At 34.0% G+C, this 20,471-nt stretch overlaps 1 protein-coding gene across 6 annotated transcripts in view; it reads left to right on the top strand.

Moving 5' to 3' along the window:
- Nucleotides 1–20,471, top strand: part of GSTCD (glutathione S-transferase C-terminal domain containing) — a 125,258-nt gene that overhangs the window by 86,586 nt on the left and 18,201 nt on the right. For 5 of the 6 annotated variants that reach the window (XM_038581984.1, XM_038581985.1, XM_038581983.1 and 2 more), the window contains 3 exons: nt 9,115–9,230; nt 9,384–9,428; nt 11,480–11,608. In XM_038581984.1, the coding sequence (XP_038437912.1) occupies nt 9,115–9,230; nt 9,384–9,428; nt 11,480–11,608 (290 nt within the window). Of the gene's footprint in view, nt 1–9,114; nt 9,231–9,383; nt 9,429–11,479; nt 11,609–16,173; nt 16,868–20,471 lie in introns of those variants that run through there. The other variant, XM_038581986.1, reaches the window with a different exon arrangement.

Here is a 20,471-nt window from a genome sequence, read left to right as displayed (position 1 = left end):
GGGAATTCTATAATGTAGAATTAATATTATCAAAGAATTTGGGATCATGTCACCTTAGATATTCATCATTTTCATCTTTTCAATAAAAAAATCAAATAAGAAAATCTGTAGGTCATATCATAGCAGAAATTAGAATATTATGCACAAAAGAAGCTGTTTTTTGAAATTGCTTGACTCTGGGAAAGTTAACACTCACCATTTTGAGCTACTAGAGTATCACTTAACCTAAATATTGTGAAACGTACCACATTTGAAGCCAAATTGAGGATTATTTGAATGATTTCAAAAAGTTAATAAAACTATTAAAATACCTTACCATTGTTAACATAAGCCTCTGAAAGAGGGAGAAGAAATAAATACCTATTTTCTAGAGTTAATGTTTTTGTTCTAAAGCATTTCTACTTGGTCTTGTGGGCAACTTGGAAGATATTGTGACTTTTTAAAAAAAACTGAATCCAGGACAAAGTAATGTTTACTTTGTGTGGTGTAAATAGCAGTTAAATGGAATGAAAATATATGTGTTCAATTAACTCAAGGATCTGGTATTCTGAAGTCAAAATGTTTTATTCATCTTAGAGAAAAAAAATAGCAGTTTTTAAAAGGTTTTAAAATTTCCACTGTTTACAGTATTTAATCCCTTCTATAAACAAAACAAGTTTTGATTTGACAAATAATGTAACTATATTTTCTCCAACTTTGTCCCTTAACCCAGCATTTTGCTTAAATATTTTTTTTAGTTATCAGTTTTTTAAAGATGCTCTAGAACTGGATATAGAAGAGTAAAGGTGCATGCCATATTTGGACAGCATCTGCAGTACTGTAACAGGAAAAATCTTTCCAATCTATTTTCATTTCATTCCTCCTGGATAATCCGATTTTGCAACAAATTGATTGCTCAACCTCCTCATGTCACTTTTCTATAAAATCGAAAAGGTTGGTACAGTCCCAAGGTGAGGAAATGGTCTCTTTCTGGGAAGAGTGACCCTCAAAGGTCAATTCATTAAACAGAGTGACTTATGAGACCTCCAAATAATGCCTCAGTGATATATTCCAAAATATTGAGTCCAAAACTTAATCTTTTTTACTGGTAAGCCTGTGCTTGGAAATTTTACTTAAAGGAAAAACTGAAATAAACTGCATTTTATGACTGATTCTAAAGAACATTTTACCCCCTAAGATGGAATTTTTAGGGAAATCCCTTATTTTCCTCCTAGAAAGCACTTCATTTCCTTGAACTCTCACACTAAAAAAAAGTACCAGGGGATCCCTGGGTGGCTCAGCAGTTTAGCGCCTGCCTTTGGCCCAGGGTGTGATCCTGGAGTCACAGGATTGAGTCCCACATCAGGCTCCCTGCATGGAGCCTGCTTCTCCTTCTGCCTGTGTATTCGCCTCTCTCTCTCTCTCTGTGTCTTTCATGAATGAATAAATAAAATCTTTAAAAAAACAGTACCAGTGCTGAAATTCTGATATCACAATTAATCAAAATCATCTGTGTAAGAGAGATCAAGTCATAGCAGGAAGAAGACTGAACCTGGCATATAGAAATTTTTGGTGGGAGTACCAGCTTTACTACTTACCAGGTATGTGTCTTTGAGCAAGTGCTAAGTTTGAACAACCTCATTAGTGCTCAGTGTCCTCATTTGTAAAATAAGGAAAATGCCATCCACTCTGACGACCTGACAGTTTTAAGATTGGATTATATATCAAATATGCAAGCATTTAATAAACTGCAAAACATCGTATAAACAAAAAGTATTATCAACCATTTTAGAAACTTTGATGAAATATAATTGTATTTTTGTAACTTATAGCTGTTAAAATTTCATTAAAATATCTTGTACAATGTGGTTAATACAATATATTTTCTAAGCTCAAATCAAACATTTTGTACTAATTATACAAAACATAACTTTACTAAGGGCAGAGACCAAGTATAATAGATCTTTGTGTCCCTAACATTGTCTAGAACAGTTCTTTGTAGGTCAGGTTCATTGGTTGTTTCATTGGCAAATAATTAAGGTATTTGTGAGGTCATTATTCTTCAATTTAGAGAGGAATAAATTGGTCTCTTTTTAGCATTTTGAATTTCTAATAATTTTTGAATGCTCTAATACTGTGAATAACAAAATTATCAGAGTGAAAATAACCATCACATTGTTACACAATTGTTGATTTCATAGACTGCACTGTGGAATGTGTGAACAAGTAGGGAAAAGAGGAAAAAAGTTATCAGATAATTAGTATCCATTGTTGCAAGAAAGTTGTCACTGTGAGGTTAGCATGGCTAAGAGGATTAGTGATGCTAGTCTGCAACTAACTTTGAAAAATGTAAATCAAAAGGACTATTTGAAATGTTTAAGATTTCCAATAAGTCATGTCTAAAATTTAAAACAAAATTGCACTAACCTAAAGTATAAACTTTATGTTGCTGCTTAGTTTTACACATCAACTCAGGAATTTCTTTAGGAATTTAATTCCTGCCTTTCTAACTTTTTTTTAAGTTCTTATTTAAATTCCAGTTAGTGAACATGCGGTGTCATATTAGTTTCAGGTGTATAATTTAGTGATTCAACACTTATATACCACACCTGGTGTTCGTCCAAACAGGTGCCCTCCTTAATCCCCGTCACCTATTTAACCCATTTCGCCCACCCACATCCCTCCAGTAGCTCTCAGTATGTTCTCTGTCAGTAAGAGTCTGTTTCTTGGTTTGCCCCTCTTTTTCCTCTATGCTCATTTGTTTTGTTTCTTAAATTCCATATGAGTGAAATCATTGGTATTTGTCTTTCTCTGACTTATTTCATTTAGCATCATATTCTCTAGCTCCATCCGTATCATCACTAATGCCAAGATTTATTTTTGATAGCTGAGTAATATTCCATTGTATATACTTACCACTTCTTTATCCATACATGAGTCGATGGACATTTGGGCTGTTTCCATAATTTGGCTATTGTTGATAATGCTGCTATAAACATTGGGATGCATATATCCTTTTGAATTAGTATTTTTGGATTTTTTGGATAAATACCCAGTAGTGCAATTACTGGATGATAGGGTAGTTCTATTCTTAACTTTTTGAGGAATCTACATACTGTTTTCCAGAGTGGCTGCACCAGCTTTCATTCCCACCAACAGTGTAAGAGGGTTTCCCTTTCTTAACATCCTCACCAACACCTGTTTCTTATGTTGTTGATTTTAGCTGTTCTGACAGTTGTGAGCCTAGTACCTGTCTCATTGTAGTTTTAATTTGTATTTCCCTGATCATGAGTGATGTTGAGCATCATTTCACATATCTGTTAGCCATTTGGATGTTTTCTTTGGAAAAATGAGTGCTCATTTCTTCCCATTTCTTAATTGGATTATTTGTTCTTTGGGTGTTGAGTTTTTATAAGTTCTTTATATATTTTGGATACTAATCCTTTATTAGATATGTTATTTGCAAATAATTTCTCCCATTCCAGGTCACCTTTTAGTTTTGCTGATTGTTTCCTTTGTTGTGCAGAAGCTTATTATTTTGATGAAGTCCCAGTATGTTATTTCCCTTGCCTTAGGTGAGTTATCTAATAAGAAGTTGCTGTGGCTGAGGTCAAAGAGGTTGCTGCCTGTGTTCTCCTCTAGGATTTTGATGGTTTCCTGTCTCACATTTAGGTCTTTCATCCATTTTGAATTTATTTTTGTCTAGCTTTTTTGATATAGCTTTAAGTAGCTATCTTTTTATTCCCTCACCAAAGTTCTCAGAAACTTTTACATTTCCATATAAAACAGTTTCGTAGTTGACTTCTTTTACTTTTCAACAAGCACAGCATTGATAGCTAACTTGTTTTCATGCTTAGTACATGCAGAAGTAAGCATATGGCCTTTAAAATCCAGCTTGTCAAAAAAATAAATAAATAAAATAAAATCCAGCTTGTCTTAAATGCACAGAAAATAAATTCATCAAACTTATTGAGCACCTGTTATGTGATCTATCAGCCTCCTCTTTCCATTTAATTGGACCCAAGTTTCTGAATCTATTTCAGGGAGACAGAAGCAATTTTAGCTAATAGTTCTTTTGGTAGTTAATATAATTAATTGTGCCTAAGTATCATTTAAAAAAAAGTTTGAGTTATAATTGACAGAATTATTTTAGTTTCATGTGTACAACATAATGATTTGATATTTGTATATGTTGTGAAATGAGCACCACAATAAGTCTAATTAATTAACATCCATCACTACACATAGTTAATTCTTTTCTTGTGATGAGAACTCCTAGGATCTATTCTATTAGCAACTTCCAAATATGCAATACAATATTATTAACTGTGGTTGCCATGCTATACATTACATCCTCATGACTTATTTATTTTATAACTGGAGGTTGTACCTTTGGCTCCCTTCTCACATTTTGCCCACCCCCATCCCTGCCTCTGGCAACCACCAAACTACTCTCTTAGATTCCACATGTAAGGGAAATCATATTGTACTTATCTGACTTACTTTATTTAGCATATGCCCTAAGGTCCCACCATGTTATTTCAAATGGCAAGATTTCATTGTTTTGTATAGCTGAATAATATTTAATTGTGTATCTGTCTACCACATTTTATCCATCACTCATTGATGAACACTTAGATGTTCTTCATATCTTGATTATTGTAAATAGAGCTGCAGTGAACATAGGGATGCAGATATCTTTTTGAGCTAGTGTTTTTACTTTCTTCAGATAAATACCCAGAAGTTTATAATAAAATGTTTTCACTATTTAACAATACTAATACTTTATAGTATAAAAGATTAATTATTTTGGGTAGTACAGAATGTTTGAAAAAGTAACTTTGTCTTTTTAAAAAATTTATTACAAAATACTAAATGTAAATGTAATCAGGAGCATGGAAAGCTAGCAGGTAAGGTTCCTGAGGTTCTAAAGCAAGCAAATAGGTTTCGAGCAGAGGGAACAAATTTGTAAAAGGCGCCACCTCACTGACCTTGATAAATTCAAGGAACTATTCATTGTTCAGAAAGACTGGAATATAGGAGATATATAGGAAAGTTCCCAAAGGTGAGTTTGCTCAAGTAACAGGGCTCAAGTCACTAGAGGTCTTGTTTTCTTGCCAAGAAATCAAAAACTTTTTTCTTATGACAGGTGCCTTTAAAGGTATTTCAAGCAAAGAAGAGATATTTAAGTAGGTAGATGTGAAAGGGACTTTAGTTTTGTAAACTGGAAAAGCATGGTCAATGATAAGCTATGGCACAAAAGACAGGACCTAGTGAGCATAGCATTTCAGAGCAATACCAAGAGAAGAGACCCTGGGAAGGAGAGTGAGAAGAAGAGCTTTCTTGATCTAGAACACCAGGTTCAAAATGAGTCCATGAATTCCAATTAGTTGATTCTATTTCATTTTCTTAATTAAATGACATAATGACAATTAGCATCAGTTGAGGTTGAATGCTCCAGAGAATTCTATTAATAATCTGATTTGATTTGAGGGTATACTCTATCCTGAATAAAAATGATGCAGGCTAGCACTGTAAAAGAACATCTGGGGATGAGCACTGGGTGTTCTACTATATGTTGGCAAATCGAACTCCAATAAAAAATATATACATAAAAAACAAAAAAGAACATCTATAATATGTAATAATGTAAAAATAACCATGCTGTCTATTCAAGTAGAACTGGTCTCTAAGGAGCTCTAAACACATTAAACATTAGAGGCCACGTTCTCTCTACAGTGCAAAGAGGCAGAATAACAAGCAAGCTCCTTCCCATCTGGTCTTGCCCATGTTTTCAGGTCTGTCTCATGCTTTGCCACTTCTTCACCAATCCTCATTTTCAAGCACATGAGCCAATTGTGGTTTTCTCCTAAATATATGCCATCTTGTTCTTAGTATGCTTTCCCTTGCCTTTCTATCTGGCAAGTCTCTGTTCCTCCTTAAGACTCGGCTGAAACGGCTCAAGTCTCTGTAAAGCTCTCTGTGATGTCTCAATTAGTCCTTTATTTTCAGCACGTATACATTTGCATGTAATGAACACCCACAACTCCCTTTTAGATACTCTTAAGAGAGCTCCCTAACGGACAGGGACTATGTTGTATTCACTTTGAAGTGTGTCCTCGGCATACAGACAGTTCCTGAGAGTAGTAGGTGCCTAAGTATGAAAACCATAGCTACCCTGGGGATGGGACCTGGGTTTCACTGTCTATTGCCCTGCATAAGGGATGCTGGTGTTCTTTTTTAAGATTTTATTTATTCATGAGAGAGAGAGACAGGGAGAGGGAGAAGCAGGCTCCCTGCAGGGAGCCCCACATGGGACTCAATCCCAGGACTCCAGGATCACGCCCTGGGCCAAAGGCAGGTGCTAAACCACTGAGCTACCCAGGGATCCCCTGATGCTGGTGGGTTTTGTTTTGTTTTGTTTTTGGTTTTGTTTTTTTTATGTTGGTGTTCTAATGTGCTAATGTTCTAATGGTGCTCTTCCTTTGCTTAGAAATTGATTCCTTGACCTTCATATTTTCTTTCTGGACAATGCAAACAACATGAAGTTGTCTAAATAATCAAATTCCTCCAAACTTGAAGTAGACAAGGCGAAGACTTCACTGTGGGAGAATTACATCACAGAACAAATGAGATCGTTTGTATTTAAAAAAAAATCTGGTCATTTGGTTCTTGGGTTTCTTTTTCTATGATGACACTTAAAGAACCAGTATTTTTAGTCAAATTAAAAATAGATTATAAATTCATGCTTATAAGCGGTGTCTTAGGCACAAGAATGTTGGATATAGATAGAGAGTAGGACTTGATTTTTTAATTAATACTATATCTCAAAATACTGCTTTATTACCTTGCTCAATGTATTTGAGATCCTATTCATGTTTCCTGGAGCCTCATAATATTTATAAAACTAGAATGGGAAGGACGAATGTTTTATTAGAGTTGGCTTTTCATAAAGCATCTGAGCATCATGCTACTGTATTTTTAGCTCAATCTGTGAATATTATGTGTAGCTAAGTGTCTATTTAAACACAACCCTGAAAATCACCTCTTTGCCTTCAACCTTCATATCAACATGAATTCTATATATGCAATCTTAGCTAGAAAAACAGATTTTCATCAATATTTGCTTTTGAAGCAAACCTAAGTTAGATAATTCTAAATGTCTAATAGAAATGTGATACCAAACTTGATGTTAGTTATTCCATTAAATAAATTTTCTTTTCTCCTTGTTCTTAACAAATGGTAATTCCTTTTGACTTTATAAAGATCCTTTGGATAAGAAATGTTAATCCCACAAAATGAAGACTAAAATGTTTATGCTCATTTCTTGCTTCCTCAGTGGCTCCATCAAACAGCAGGATTTGTGACTCTAGCTTTCTGACGGGGCTCAAAAATACCTTTCCAGTTTTGCCTTCTGACTCCCTCACTCTCCTCCCCTTCCTGTTGTTACTCTTTCTCTTCCAAATCAGAACTGCATTGCCATAAAAAATTAGGCAGATTTATGAATGGTTGGATAGATGGATGGATAAATGGATAAAAATGTGATAAACCAAGCTTGGTAAGCTGTTAATGGTAGAATCTAAGTGGAGGTTTTAGAGGCATTCACTGTAAGATTCTTTCAACTTTGCTGTGTTGAAAATTGTCATAATTTCTTAGAAGTTGTAATCCAGGAAGGGTAGGATGACAAGGGGCTTCACTTATTTTGTTTAATTTTTTTTACAATATATTATTAGGGAAAAATGGAAAGAAAGCTATATGAAACTGTCTTCATAAGTGAAGTCACCAGACTATTGGTTTAAATACCCTTCATGTTTGAAATTCGCATTAGGCCATGCTAAATAACTAAGAATGTGTACAATCATTTAGCTATATAATAATAAAACCACATCATTATAATAGGAAATTGGATATGTAAGTGTGGTAGATATAGTCAGTGGAATACTATGCAGCCATTAAAACTTATAGAAACAGATACAATGACATGGAAAGATTCATATATAATTTTTTATATGTGTCTAGAACATTGTGAGTTTATGGACACACCTAGAAGTACATATATACAAAGATATTATCTTTGAATTATTATATTATGGATCTTTTTCTCTCATATAGATTTTTGTATAAACATTTTCTATTTTTTTCTTAAAGGTGTTCCAATGTTTTTTTATTTTAGTAACCTAAGAAAGAAGGAAAACAGAGAAGAGAAGGAAAGAAAAAAGCCAAGCTATTTTTCTGTGAAAATGGAGTAGAGAAATGTTGGTATCTGTAAATAATTTTTGATCAAGCCAAAAGATTATCTGGGTTTTCCTTTTATCTATATCAATGAAATCTGCTCTCTTATATTTTCTTAATCTTGCTCTTACAAAAAGTGCATGTGAAATATGTAAAAACAAATAATTTCATTCATTCTTCTGAAGTTATTTTCGTGGACTTAACTAGTGGCTTTGAAGGAAAGTTAAGATGTTTTCATGCTGCTAGGCCCAAGGCATTTCATACTTGGAAATGCCCTATCTTTAATCTCCAATTGCATTAGATTTCTGTGTCTGACTCATGAGGAAAAGAAGCTTCAAAGCCAAAATGGTAAAATCTAATATCTCTCTAACTATACTAACTATTGATAGATTTCAGACAATGTGACACCTATGTTCCAGTGGTCCTAACCAGAAGAATTAAGAGTTCAAAGATGCCAGTTAAATAATAAAAATGTTTTTGTGTATTATAGATGTCTTTTGTCCAAGGAGATTTAAAAATGCACTAGAATTAGGTAATCTTTAGCAATATGTCTCTGGTAGGGTAATAGGAAGTAACAGTCATTACTGTTAATTTTTATTCATCCAGTGAATTTATTGAACATTTTATGGCTCTGCAATTAATATTTCACTTATTGTTTCCTCTCTAGAACATTTTTTTCAATAGCTACTGCCAGAAAAGTTAGACATGAATAAATGTAAAAATATGTATAGAAAGAGTTCATTTCTGGATTCCAGTTCTCTGGTCCTCTCTTGGTGGATGATGTGGAATTTAAAACTTATACATTTACCCTGTTCCTGGATGCCAGTGTTCTATTCTATGAATGTCTTCTCACTACCCCACAATGCCTAACATTTCATTGTCTTCATCTCTTATCTTCCCTAGGTAAAATGTCCAGTGATCGAGCTTTGAGGAAGCAGCAGCAATTAAACAACCTTGTTTATGTGGTGACAAATCAGGCCAAACCTGGTGACAGAATTGTGGATTTCTGCAGCGGCGGGGTATTATATCTCTCCTTTTGTTCTCTTTAGCCTTTCGCTATGTGACTTTACTGTATTATATTCAAAGTCATGTTTTTATTTGGCAAGGCTGCTGTCTCAGAATGAGAAAAAAGCCTTACAGACCAAAGTTGTTTCTTTTTCTGCCTTTTCCAGGGCCATGTCGGGATTGTCCTTGCTCACATGCTACCATCATGCCAGGTAAAATATGAATAACCAATAAAAAGAAACGATGGAAAACTACCCAGTTCACTTAGTTGGGTCTGTCTTACCCCTGCTCTTTTTTTTTTTTTTTTTTTTTTTTTTTTTTTTTTTTTTTTTTTTTTTTTTACCCCTGCTCTTTGAATGTATAATCATTCACTCAGGTCACATTATATGGCACACATAAATTTTTTTTTTTTTGAACTAAACTTCTAAAAATCTTAAAGTAGGATCACAGTAGAGTTTTCAATTTTTATAAATCGGTTATATTTTAAAATAATTTTTAGAAGGAAACACCATTCTGTTGTTAAATAAAATACTTAATAGTAAAACTAGTTTAATTGTCCATATATTTTTATACCAGAAATACTAGCATCTGAAACTTATTAAGCATATTCTTTTAGTATCTTGATTTTTATCCATTTTACCAAAATTGTAATAGAATAACAAAATCTGTTAAAGAAAAAAATAAACTCCAAATTTACCACAGTCATCCATCAAATGCTTTTCTTCCCCTGTTCTCATTAAGTCATTGTCTATGAGGATGCTTATTGCTGCAAATGCTAAAAATGTAAATATAATTTTAGTCACCAGCTTTAACTCAGTATTGTAGCATAAATGTTTTTTCCCTATTGCAAATAGTTTTAAATATCATTATTAAAATATCACCAAAATGTAAGTACACAGTATGTTTTTAAGTAAATGTACCATAATTTATGCAGTCATTGCCGCCATTTGTTAGGAGTTTATTATTTTTAGTCTTCTGCCATATGAAATCATTTCCTTGCAGTGATCATCTTTTAGCATAAAAGTCTAGAATTTGATGACTTTTAAAAAAATACAAAACAAACAGGGCAGATTCTTTGCTCATGAACTCCCTGGAAGGTGCAAAATAATTATAGTGACTCCTCACAGAAGAAAATGGTGAAGAAGAACTCATAGACTGGCCAGAATGACATGTAACAGACAGCTGGGGGGCAAGGGGGTATATCATTCTTTTCTTTTCTCCAAAAATAAAGGGCAAAATAAATAAGGAATCCTGGGGGAAACTAGCAGCTGTTTTTGTTATCAAGGAAAGCAACAATTTCGTGGTTGGAGTTAGAGGAAGAAAGCTCATAAAGAAGAACCCTGGAGAAGCAGGGTCAAGGATATGGTGTTTTTCCCCCTTCTCCACAGTTCTAGAAACTTAGAGATGTTGAGACTTTAAAGGTGAAATCTTGGCTAGAATAATGGCTGGAAAGCCTTTGATGCCAAGTATACTCTGATAGGTTTTTATACAAAGGAATGCAGGATTTTTCCATAAAGACAAGCATAAGGACAAAATAAGGGTAGAACTAGGAATGATAGTGATGAAAGTGATTTAATTCTGCCCACTTTTCTTTGTCAAAACCAGTAATCCTCTCCAGTCATCATTGGCCTGGATTCCTAGAGACTCTTAACCATTTGCCCTTCCTTCTGAAGGTTGCCCTTCACCCCAACCAATCCATAGTATACATTGCAACAATGGAACCTTCTTTTATCACACGACCTGGCTGCTATTACCTCTCCAGAATTATGTCTACCATCTATACCCTGTCCCCCCATCCACCATCACCACCACACACTGTGCCCCAGCTACAATTTTCTCAGTTCTTCAAACACACCCTTGGGCGTTTTTACATATTTCTCTCTCTGCCAGAAATACTCCTCCAGTCCTCTAGCTAATTTCTATTCATTTCTCAGGGCTCAGTTAATATGTTATTTTCCATCTTAAATTACTAAAACCTTCCTTAGTCATGAAGTCTGAGTGCTCTGATAATGCAATATGTCTTCCATTACACACATAACTATATTATAATTGCCTGTTACACTTATATCACTCCATTTGTAAGCTTTAAGAGTTTGAGGACCTTGTTCATTTTTATACCACATTATCGGACATACTTCCTGACAGAGGATAAGGATCAGTGTAATATGTTCTACATTAAAGCTATGAAATACAGTAATAATACTTTGCCCTAATGTCTGAATTATGTTACTGAATATACTGTTGTTTCCTGGGTGAAATCTAGGTTACATTAATAGAAAACAAGGAATTATCTTTAATCCGTGCTAAGAAGAGAAGTGATGAACTAGGTTTAAGCAACATTTGGTTCATTCAAGCAAATATGGAGTATTTTACAGGGATGTTTAATATTGGGGTAAGTAAGCAATTTCAATTTCTTTAATTTAATTAAGAAAAATTATATTCCTCAGACTAATTAGATAATATACTTTTATATTCTCTGCTAAGTAGGTGTATAACTTTTTATTTCAACTATCTCTAAAGTATAGCATATTAATGAATATTATTTCATTCATAGCACTTCACCAGTATGTGGTAGAGGTAACATTTGTTCCTCTCCCAGATATGAACTTTATTTTCTTCACTGCAGAATACCTGGTGCCTAAAACAATGTTTGACATATAGCAAATGCTTGAAAATAGTTCTCAATCGAATGAACGATTGAATTCTAATGACAATGGCCTCCCTTAGTTTATTTTACATTTTTTAAAGATAACAAAGAAAAATAAAGAAATGTTGCTGTTATTCTTTGTATTTGTCTTAAATATTTTTTCTTATTTTTAAAAGGCTATATGTTTACTATAGAAAAATACATAACAATACAAAGAAGAATCACCAGTATTACCATCAAAACCCTTTGGTCATTATATTTATGCACATATACAAACATATATTTACACATATGTTAACATTACTGACATACTATCATACTACATGGATCTTGCTTTAACTCAACATTGTCATAAATCTTTCCCCTACTCATTGATCATGTTTTTTTTTTCATGTTGTCATAATGCATAATTATTACTATGATGGGCATCTTATGCATTAAGACTGGGATACATTTGCCAAATCTCTTTCTAGGGACGTTGTGCTAATCTGCATTCCCAACTGTATGTGTTCATAAAACATACATAATAGGCTAGTCTAGCTGGAACTCTTTTTCAGAATAAAAACTCAGACTTTCATAGTTCTTATGATCTTTCCAGTGAGGTCCATTTCCTAAACATCAACTACTGGGAATTTGTGGGATTTATTGTTATCTTTTACAGGGAAAAATGTATGCAATTTGTTTACGTTGCAGACATGATCTAGATTGGTTATCTCAAGCCAAGCCGATACGAAGAGAAAAAAGCCTATTATTGAGGAAATTCAGGAAAATGCAGACATCTGAAACAGTGAATTCAAATTAACTATATGTTTATGTACAACTTAAATTTTACATAAATGTTGACATAAAATCAAAGCTTCTCCCAGGAAATGAGCCATTAAACCAGTTGCCCATGTTACCAGTACACCAGCAAAATATTTAAGGTGGCAAGAAATTTCTGCCCATTTACTCACCTTTCAAATCACAAAATTCCAGTCTTATCAGCCATATATCTCTTTATCTTTCTGTGGTTTATAGGTGCTAAATCATTCTGGCATATTCTTATAACTTCCAAGGTCATAATTCACTAACACTACCTGAGAATGTGTGTCTTTTTGATGTGATATTTTTTCTACATTTCATAATAATATATTCATAATGACTTTTTTCTTTCATAATTACTTTTGTCAAGATATATAGAAAATGAATTAAAATTACTTGGAGGATTAAACCAAAATTAGATTTACTCTCAAGAAAATAATTTTCCCTAGGAGGATAATTGAGGCATTGTTACTAGATAAATCAAGCTGAATGCATCAGTGGCTCCAACTCTTATATTAAATAGATTACAGTGAAAATAGTGTAGCTAGAGAGGAAATCAGAATAAGTATTGGAAATGCATTAAAATTGCATTAATCCATGGTTTTGTGATATTTCAAATAAAGGTTTAGTTAGCATTTATCTTTGCTTAGTAAATATTTTTTCTTTTACTATTTTTCTTAAAAATAGTAATGTAAACCAGATTTTTTTTTAAGATTTTATTTATTTATTCATGAGACACACACACACACACACACACACAGAGGCAGACACACAGGCAGAGGGAGAAACAGGCTCCATGCAGGGAGCCTGACGTGGGACTCAATTCTGGGTCTCCAGGATCAAACCCTGAGCTGAAGGCAGCGCTAAACCGCTGAGCCACTGGGGCTGCCCAGTAAACCAGATTTTAAGGAGAGAATTTTAAAATTTAGAATCAACTATGTTTAGGAACTTTAAGCAAATTATTTATATATAAGAATTAAAATACTAATTGTTAGCCATACTTCTGTTAAGATAACAACCTACAGCAGGCAAAAATGAAAAGATTTACTAACTTTGTTAAACTAGTTTGATCTGAAATAAGGAAAGGAACAAATCTAAATATTTTCAGATCTTTTAATTAGGTCTTCCAACACTTCCACCTACTGCACCTGCCCAATATATTCAGAATCAATGAGATGACACTGCGTTTGTTCCAAAGAGTCAGCATGTAGTTTTTGGTTCTTTAGAAATACAAATGCCTAATAAGCTTATAAAAAATTCAAAGTAAATTTTAACTTGAACAACAGTGATATGCCATCCTTGCTCTTAAATTTTGCAAAGGCTAAAAAAAATATTCTACTCTTCGACTGCAGAGCTTCCATGAGATAAGCCTAATTATACAGGAGTTTTATATTTTTTACTTTATATGATATTTGCAATGATTTATTAATGACATGAAAAATTAGTTATAATGGTAAACAAAATAAACATAATGATAAAGAGTGTGGATTTTAACATTGGGTAATTTGTGCCAAAATCTCAGCTTGGCACTTACTAGCTGCATGACTCTGGGCAACTTATTTAAACTCACTAATCCTAATCAATTTTTCCATATATAAACTAGGCATAAAATAGCTGACTCATAGGATATTGATATAACGTATGTGAAACACTTAGCAGGTTGTCTGCCATTTAGGTAGCACTCAATAAATTGGGCGGCTTTACTGTACAGTGTGATCTCTGCACTTAAAAAAGATGGGAAGAATATGCTAATATGGATTTTTTTAAAGGTAGCTATCTCTATATACTATGTGATAATATTTTTTTCTTTCCATATTTTCAAAATACCTCTAATTTAACATGTTGCTTTTATACTCATGATAATGTAAGCAATAAAGATAGAAGAATAAATATGTGTTTAATATTATAGAGAGATAGATAGCTTATTTAGCCAAGAAAGGCTAATAGATCCCTAAGGATTAGTATACCGTATCTAAAAGAATTCTGAACATATAAAATCTATATCTTTTTCTTTCAAAACAAGTATGTATTATTTTTTTTCTAAAGATTTATTTATTTGAGAGAGAGAGAGTATGTGCAAGCAGGGAGAAAGGTAGAGGGAGAGAATCTCCAGCAGATTCCCCACTTAGCACAATGACTGAGCCACCCACCCAAGCACCCCCAATAGTTGTAGTTGGCTTATTCTCATTTTGATTATAATGACTATTCGTGTCCTGAGGAAAATTTAAAAGTTTTTTCAAAATTAAGAAACATCCAAGAAGGTATTTTTTCCTCCCAGTTTCAATATATGCAGCTGCATGGTGCTGAATTAAGTATGTTATGAGTTGAATGTTTGTGTCCTCTTTCAAAAAATGCATATGTTGAATTCCTAACCCTTAACATAATGGAATTAAGACCTGGGGCTTGGGAGGTAATTAGGTCATGAAGGTGGAGCCTTCCTGAATGGAATTAGTACTCTTGTAAGACAAGAGAGCTTCTTTCATCCTCTCTATCTGCAAACCACAAAGGGGTCCCTCTCTAGACATTAGATCGCCAGCACCCTGATCTTGGACTTTTCCACCACCAGAGCTGCAATAAATGTTTGCGGTTTAAGCTACCTACTGTATGGTAATTTTTTTTTAAATAATAGACCAAACTGAGACACTATGTATTGATTACCAACCTTTAAAGGAAAATTTAAAAATTGCTTCACAAGTGGCCTTTTTAAGACTGTTTTTTTTTTTTCTTTTTTAAATATTTTATTTATTTATTCATGAGACAACAGAGAAAGAGAGAGAGGCAGAGACACAGGCATAGGGAGAAGCAGGCTCCATGCAGGGGAACCCAATGTGGGACTCAATCCCAGGACTCTAGGATCTCGCCCTGGGCCAAAGGCAGGAGCTAAACTGCTGAGCCACCCAGGCGTCCCAATTTAAGGTTTTTTTTAAAAAAGAGGTCTGTGTATTGCCTTCTTATCTAATGCAGGATAAACAATCTTCATTATTGTGAAAACCTACTTTACAAGATTATGCTTTTTAAGACCTAACTTACAATGTGTATTAATACAAATGCTCTCAAACAATATTACAAAAAACCTGTTGTCAAACAATATTATAGAAAGGACCATGACTATGGAAAAACACACTGCACTAAAAAAAAAAAAAAAAAAAAAAAAAAAGTCAGTGTTAACCTTGCCATCAAAATGTTTTAGCTGGATAATTCCAACAGTAACAGAGTCTTCTGAACCAGGTGATAAGGTATTGATTTCTAACAGTATTGGTGACTATTTTCTATATTGTCAATATATATAAAAATCTCAAAATGGTTTAATTTTGAGCTATGTATTTATGTTTTTTATCTTACCCATAACAATTTTAATATGATTGTTTATGGTTTATCAGTGCTGAGTGCTTAATTACAAGTTTATTTCTAGTTATATATGTTACTTTACAATTAGAAGCATATGCAATTATACAATGTGATTCAGTAGCACTTTTGATCAGTAATTTATATAATCCTTGTTTTTAAAGTAAAAGGAACTTGAGGAAGTATATAGTCTACAGACACAATTTTGAAGAATCATTTAGACAAAATGGAGGACTTCCCAGGTGAAGAAAGCAGATAGAAATATTTTAACCCCCTTGTCTCCAAGGAAGATCAGATCCCCAAATAACAAGAAGAACAAAAAACAGAAGACTCATACTCCATTTTTGATGAGCCTACATTCAAGATTCTGTAACTTGAACCACAATAGATGAAGGCAGAAAGCAGACTAAAGAAAAATGGTAAGTTGAGTAGAAAAGAGGAAGATCAAACTGAAATGAGTGAGGAGAGGGAGTGACTATCAGGAAGCAAGTCAGTTTGCTCTCAGAATCCCAGAAAATGTCAAGGATTCAGAATGCCAGAAACCTCAGAGACAGGGGATAAGAAAGAGCTGAAATCATGTTTAATTAAAAATAATATTTAGAGACCCAGATTCCTACCTCTATCTTGTGTATACTCCCTGACTCCTGCAAGAAACTAGAGCTTTTTTCTGTGAAAAAACTGAGCCAGAGATGCTCAAAATACAGGGATACTGGGCATAGAGGAGGGCAAGGGTGCTGTGCCATACTGAAAACAAGAACTCAGTGAGAATCTGCACACTAAATGATGGATCTCTTTATAGCTGTAATTTAAAAAAAAAAAAAAAAAAAGGCAGCTAGCCACCTGATCACTCAGTCACTAGTGAAGCCCACCAGTCTTCAAGCCTTTCATTTAGTACTTCCAGTCAACCTTTTAGTTTTAGTGATCACTCTTTAATATGAACTGACAGCCAAGGAATATCAAACATGGAAAACTTCCAAAATAGAAGATAGAGACCAAAGCAACAAACATAACAAAGGATCTCATTCATGGAGAGATCAGAGAAGATATTACATGAATGAAAAAAGGATAGAATGAAGGGGGGGGAGGCAGATAAACCAACAGAGAACAAGAAGGGACTTCTTGGAAATTAAAAATATGTTAACCAAAATTGAAAAAAAAGAAACCAAAACCACAAGTAGAAAATCTAAAAGATGAAGTATAGGATATCACCTATAAAAATAGAACCAAAAAAAGAAATAGAAACTGAAATAAGCATTTTAATAAACAATTAGAGATTCAGTCTACAGAGTCCAATACCTCAGGAATAGGACAACTAGAAAGAAAAAACATAAAATGGTGGGAAGGAAAATATCCAAGAACTAATATAAGAAAATGTGTCAATAATGAAGGGTTTCTCTTAATTAAAACAGACCACTTTTGGGGCGCCTGGGTGGCTCAATTTGTTAAACGTCCAACTCTTGGTTTCAACCCAGGTCATGATCTCATGGGTCATGATATTATAGGTCATGAGACTGAGCCCTTTTTTGGGCTCCACACTCAGCTTGGAGTCTGCTTGAAGATTCTTTCCCTCGGCCTTCTCCCTATGCGTGCACATATGCACACATATTCTCTCAAATAAATAAATCTTAAAAAAAAAAAAAACAAAAAAAACAAAAAAACACCACTACCAGAAAGCTATAGCAATCAAAACGGTACGGTACTGGTACAAAAATAGACACATAGATCAATGGAACAGGAAGAGAGCCTAGAAATAAACCCACACTTACGTGGCAAAACAACAACTACAACAAAAGAGACAGGAACATATACTAGGAAAAAGACAGCCTCTTCAAAAAATGCTGTTGGGAAAACTGAACAGCTACATGCAAAAGAATGAAACTAGGACCACTTTCTTACACCATACCCCAAAATAAACTCAGAATAGATTAAAGACCTAAATGTGAGACCTAAAACCATAAAACTAGAAGAAAACATAGGCAGTAATCTCTTTGACATTGATCATAGAAATATTTTTCTAGATGTCCCCTCAGGCAAGGGAAATCAAACTATTGGGACTACACCAAAATAAAATAACTTTTGCACAATGAAGGGAACCATCAACAAAACAAAAGACAACCCACTGAATGGAGAAGATATTTGCAAATTATATATCTGATAAGGGGTTAATACCCTAAATATATAAAGAATTTATACAACTCGTTACCAAGAAAAATAATAATCTGATTAAAAATGGGTGGGGGACCTGAATAGATCTTTTTCCAAAAAAGCCATCCATATGGCCACCAGAAACATGAAAAGATGCTCAACATAACTAATTAGGGAAAAGCAAATCAAAACCACATGAGAGATCACCTTATTATACCTGTCAGAATGGCTAAAATCAGAAAGACAAGAAATAACAAGTATTCACAAGGATGTGAATTAAAAGGAATCCTTGTGCACTGTTATTGGGAATGTAAATTGGCACAGTGACTGTGGAAAACCATATGAAATTTCCTCAAAAATTTAAAAGTATAATTACCATATGATCCATTAATTCCACTACTGGGTATTTGCCCAAAGAAAGTGAAAACACTAATTTGAAAAGATATATACAGCCCTATGTTTATTGCAGCCTTATTACAATAGCCAAGATATGGAAGCAAGCCAAGTGTCCATTCATAAATGAATGCATAAAGATATACACACACAGGGCGCCTGGGTGGCTCAGTCAGTTGAGTGTCTGCGTTCGACTAGGGTTGTGATCCCGAGGTCATGGGATCGAGTCCCATGTGGGGCTCCCTGCTTAGCAGGGAGTCTGCTCTCCCTCTCCTCCCCACTCATGCTCTCTCTATGTCTATCTCTATCTCCCTCAAATAAATAAATAAAAATCTTTAAAATATATATATACACAACACTTATACATAATGGAATATTACCAAACCATAGAAAAGAATGAGATCTTGCCATTTGCAATAACATGGATAGATCTAGAGGGTATTATGTTAAGTGAAATAAGTCAACCAGAGAAAGACAAATACCATATGATTTCACTCATACATGGAATTTAAGAAACAAAACAAAAAAAATAAAATAAACCATAAATACAGAGAGCAAACTGGTGGTTATGGGAGGGGAGGTGGCATAGAGAGAGGTAAAATAGATAAAGGGACCAAGAATTCACTTATCTTGAACACTGAGTAATGAATAGAATTGTTGAATCATTATACTGTACACCTGAAACTAAGGTAACACTGTATGTTAGTTATATTTCAATAAAAATAAATAAAAAGCCTATTTGAAAAATGACAAACCAAGGTGTATTGTGAAATTTTAGAACATCAAGGATGAAAAGAAGTTCCTAATAGTTTCCAGATAGAGGGGAAAAAAAAATGGGGAAGCCATATGAAAAAAATTGGAATCAAAATGCCAACACAATTCTCAATAGCAACAATGGAAGGCTAGAAGACAGTGAAACAATGTCTTGAAAATTCTGAAGGAAAATATCTAACCTAAGATTCTATACCTAATCAATCCATCAAGTGGGAAAGTAATAACGAAAACGTTAATGTCTCAAGAAATGTATTTCAGGGCAGCCCGGGGGGCTCAGCGGTTTAGTACCGCCTTCAGCTCAGGGCCTGATCCTGGAGATCTGGGATCGAGTCCCACGTCAGGCTCCCTGCATGGAGCCTGCTTCTCCCTCTGCCTGTGTCTCTGCCTCTCTCTCTCACTCTCTGTCTCTCATGAATAAATAAATAAATAATCTTAAAAAAAAAAAAAAAAGGAAACGTACTTCAGGAATCTCCTAGAGGATGTGCTTCACTAACACAAGAGAGCAAATAAAAAAAATAATAAGTAGTACCTAACACAAAAGGAGGTGAAGAGAATCCTCAGTATGATGGCAAAGGGAATCTCAGGATCAGAGCTAGGCAGAAGGCCTAGAAAGAAAGCACTGAGTCATTACTTAAAGGTCAGAAAGCCCAGGAAAAATGTCTTCAGGAAAGAAAATTGAGAGTGATTGATTAGTTGGCAGTTTTCATAGAACAGAAAGTTATATGATAGGGCATTTTACAGAGTTTGGGGTAGAGAGAGGCTTGGATATTTTTTTTTTAATCGTACAACACACTTAGCTCAGCAGTGAATAGTATATATACAAAGCAATAATAATAAAACATTATGTAAACACTTAGCTAGAAATTGAAGGTAATATTAAGAGGACAGTAAAAGGAAAAAGAATGTAAATGTGAAAAAAACAAACCAAACCACACAAAAACAAAACTTCATCTCCTATAATGGAAAGTCAATAGTAATGTCTAATATTTATAAATAACGGGAGAGCAATATATATTTATTATATAGAAAAAGTGCTAGATTTCAGGAAAGAAAACCAGTGAGTTGAAAAGCATTGGCCTTGGTTGCCAGATGTTCTTTCAAGGGTGGAAGAGTGTATAGAACAAGGACCCTTTGTTATTACTGTACATGC

The sequence above is a fragment of the Canis lupus genome, chromosome 32 (assembly GCF_011100685.1).
Source record: "Canis lupus familiaris isolate Mischka breed German Shepherd chromosome 32, alternate assembly UU_Cfam_GSD_1.0, whole genome shotgun sequence".
In the NCBI taxonomy this organism is placed as follows: domain Eukaryota; kingdom Metazoa; phylum Chordata; class Mammalia; order Carnivora; family Canidae; genus Canis; species Canis lupus.
The sequence above is the reverse complement of the archived record's forward strand: the minus strand, read 5'-3'. Positions and strand labels throughout refer to the sequence as shown.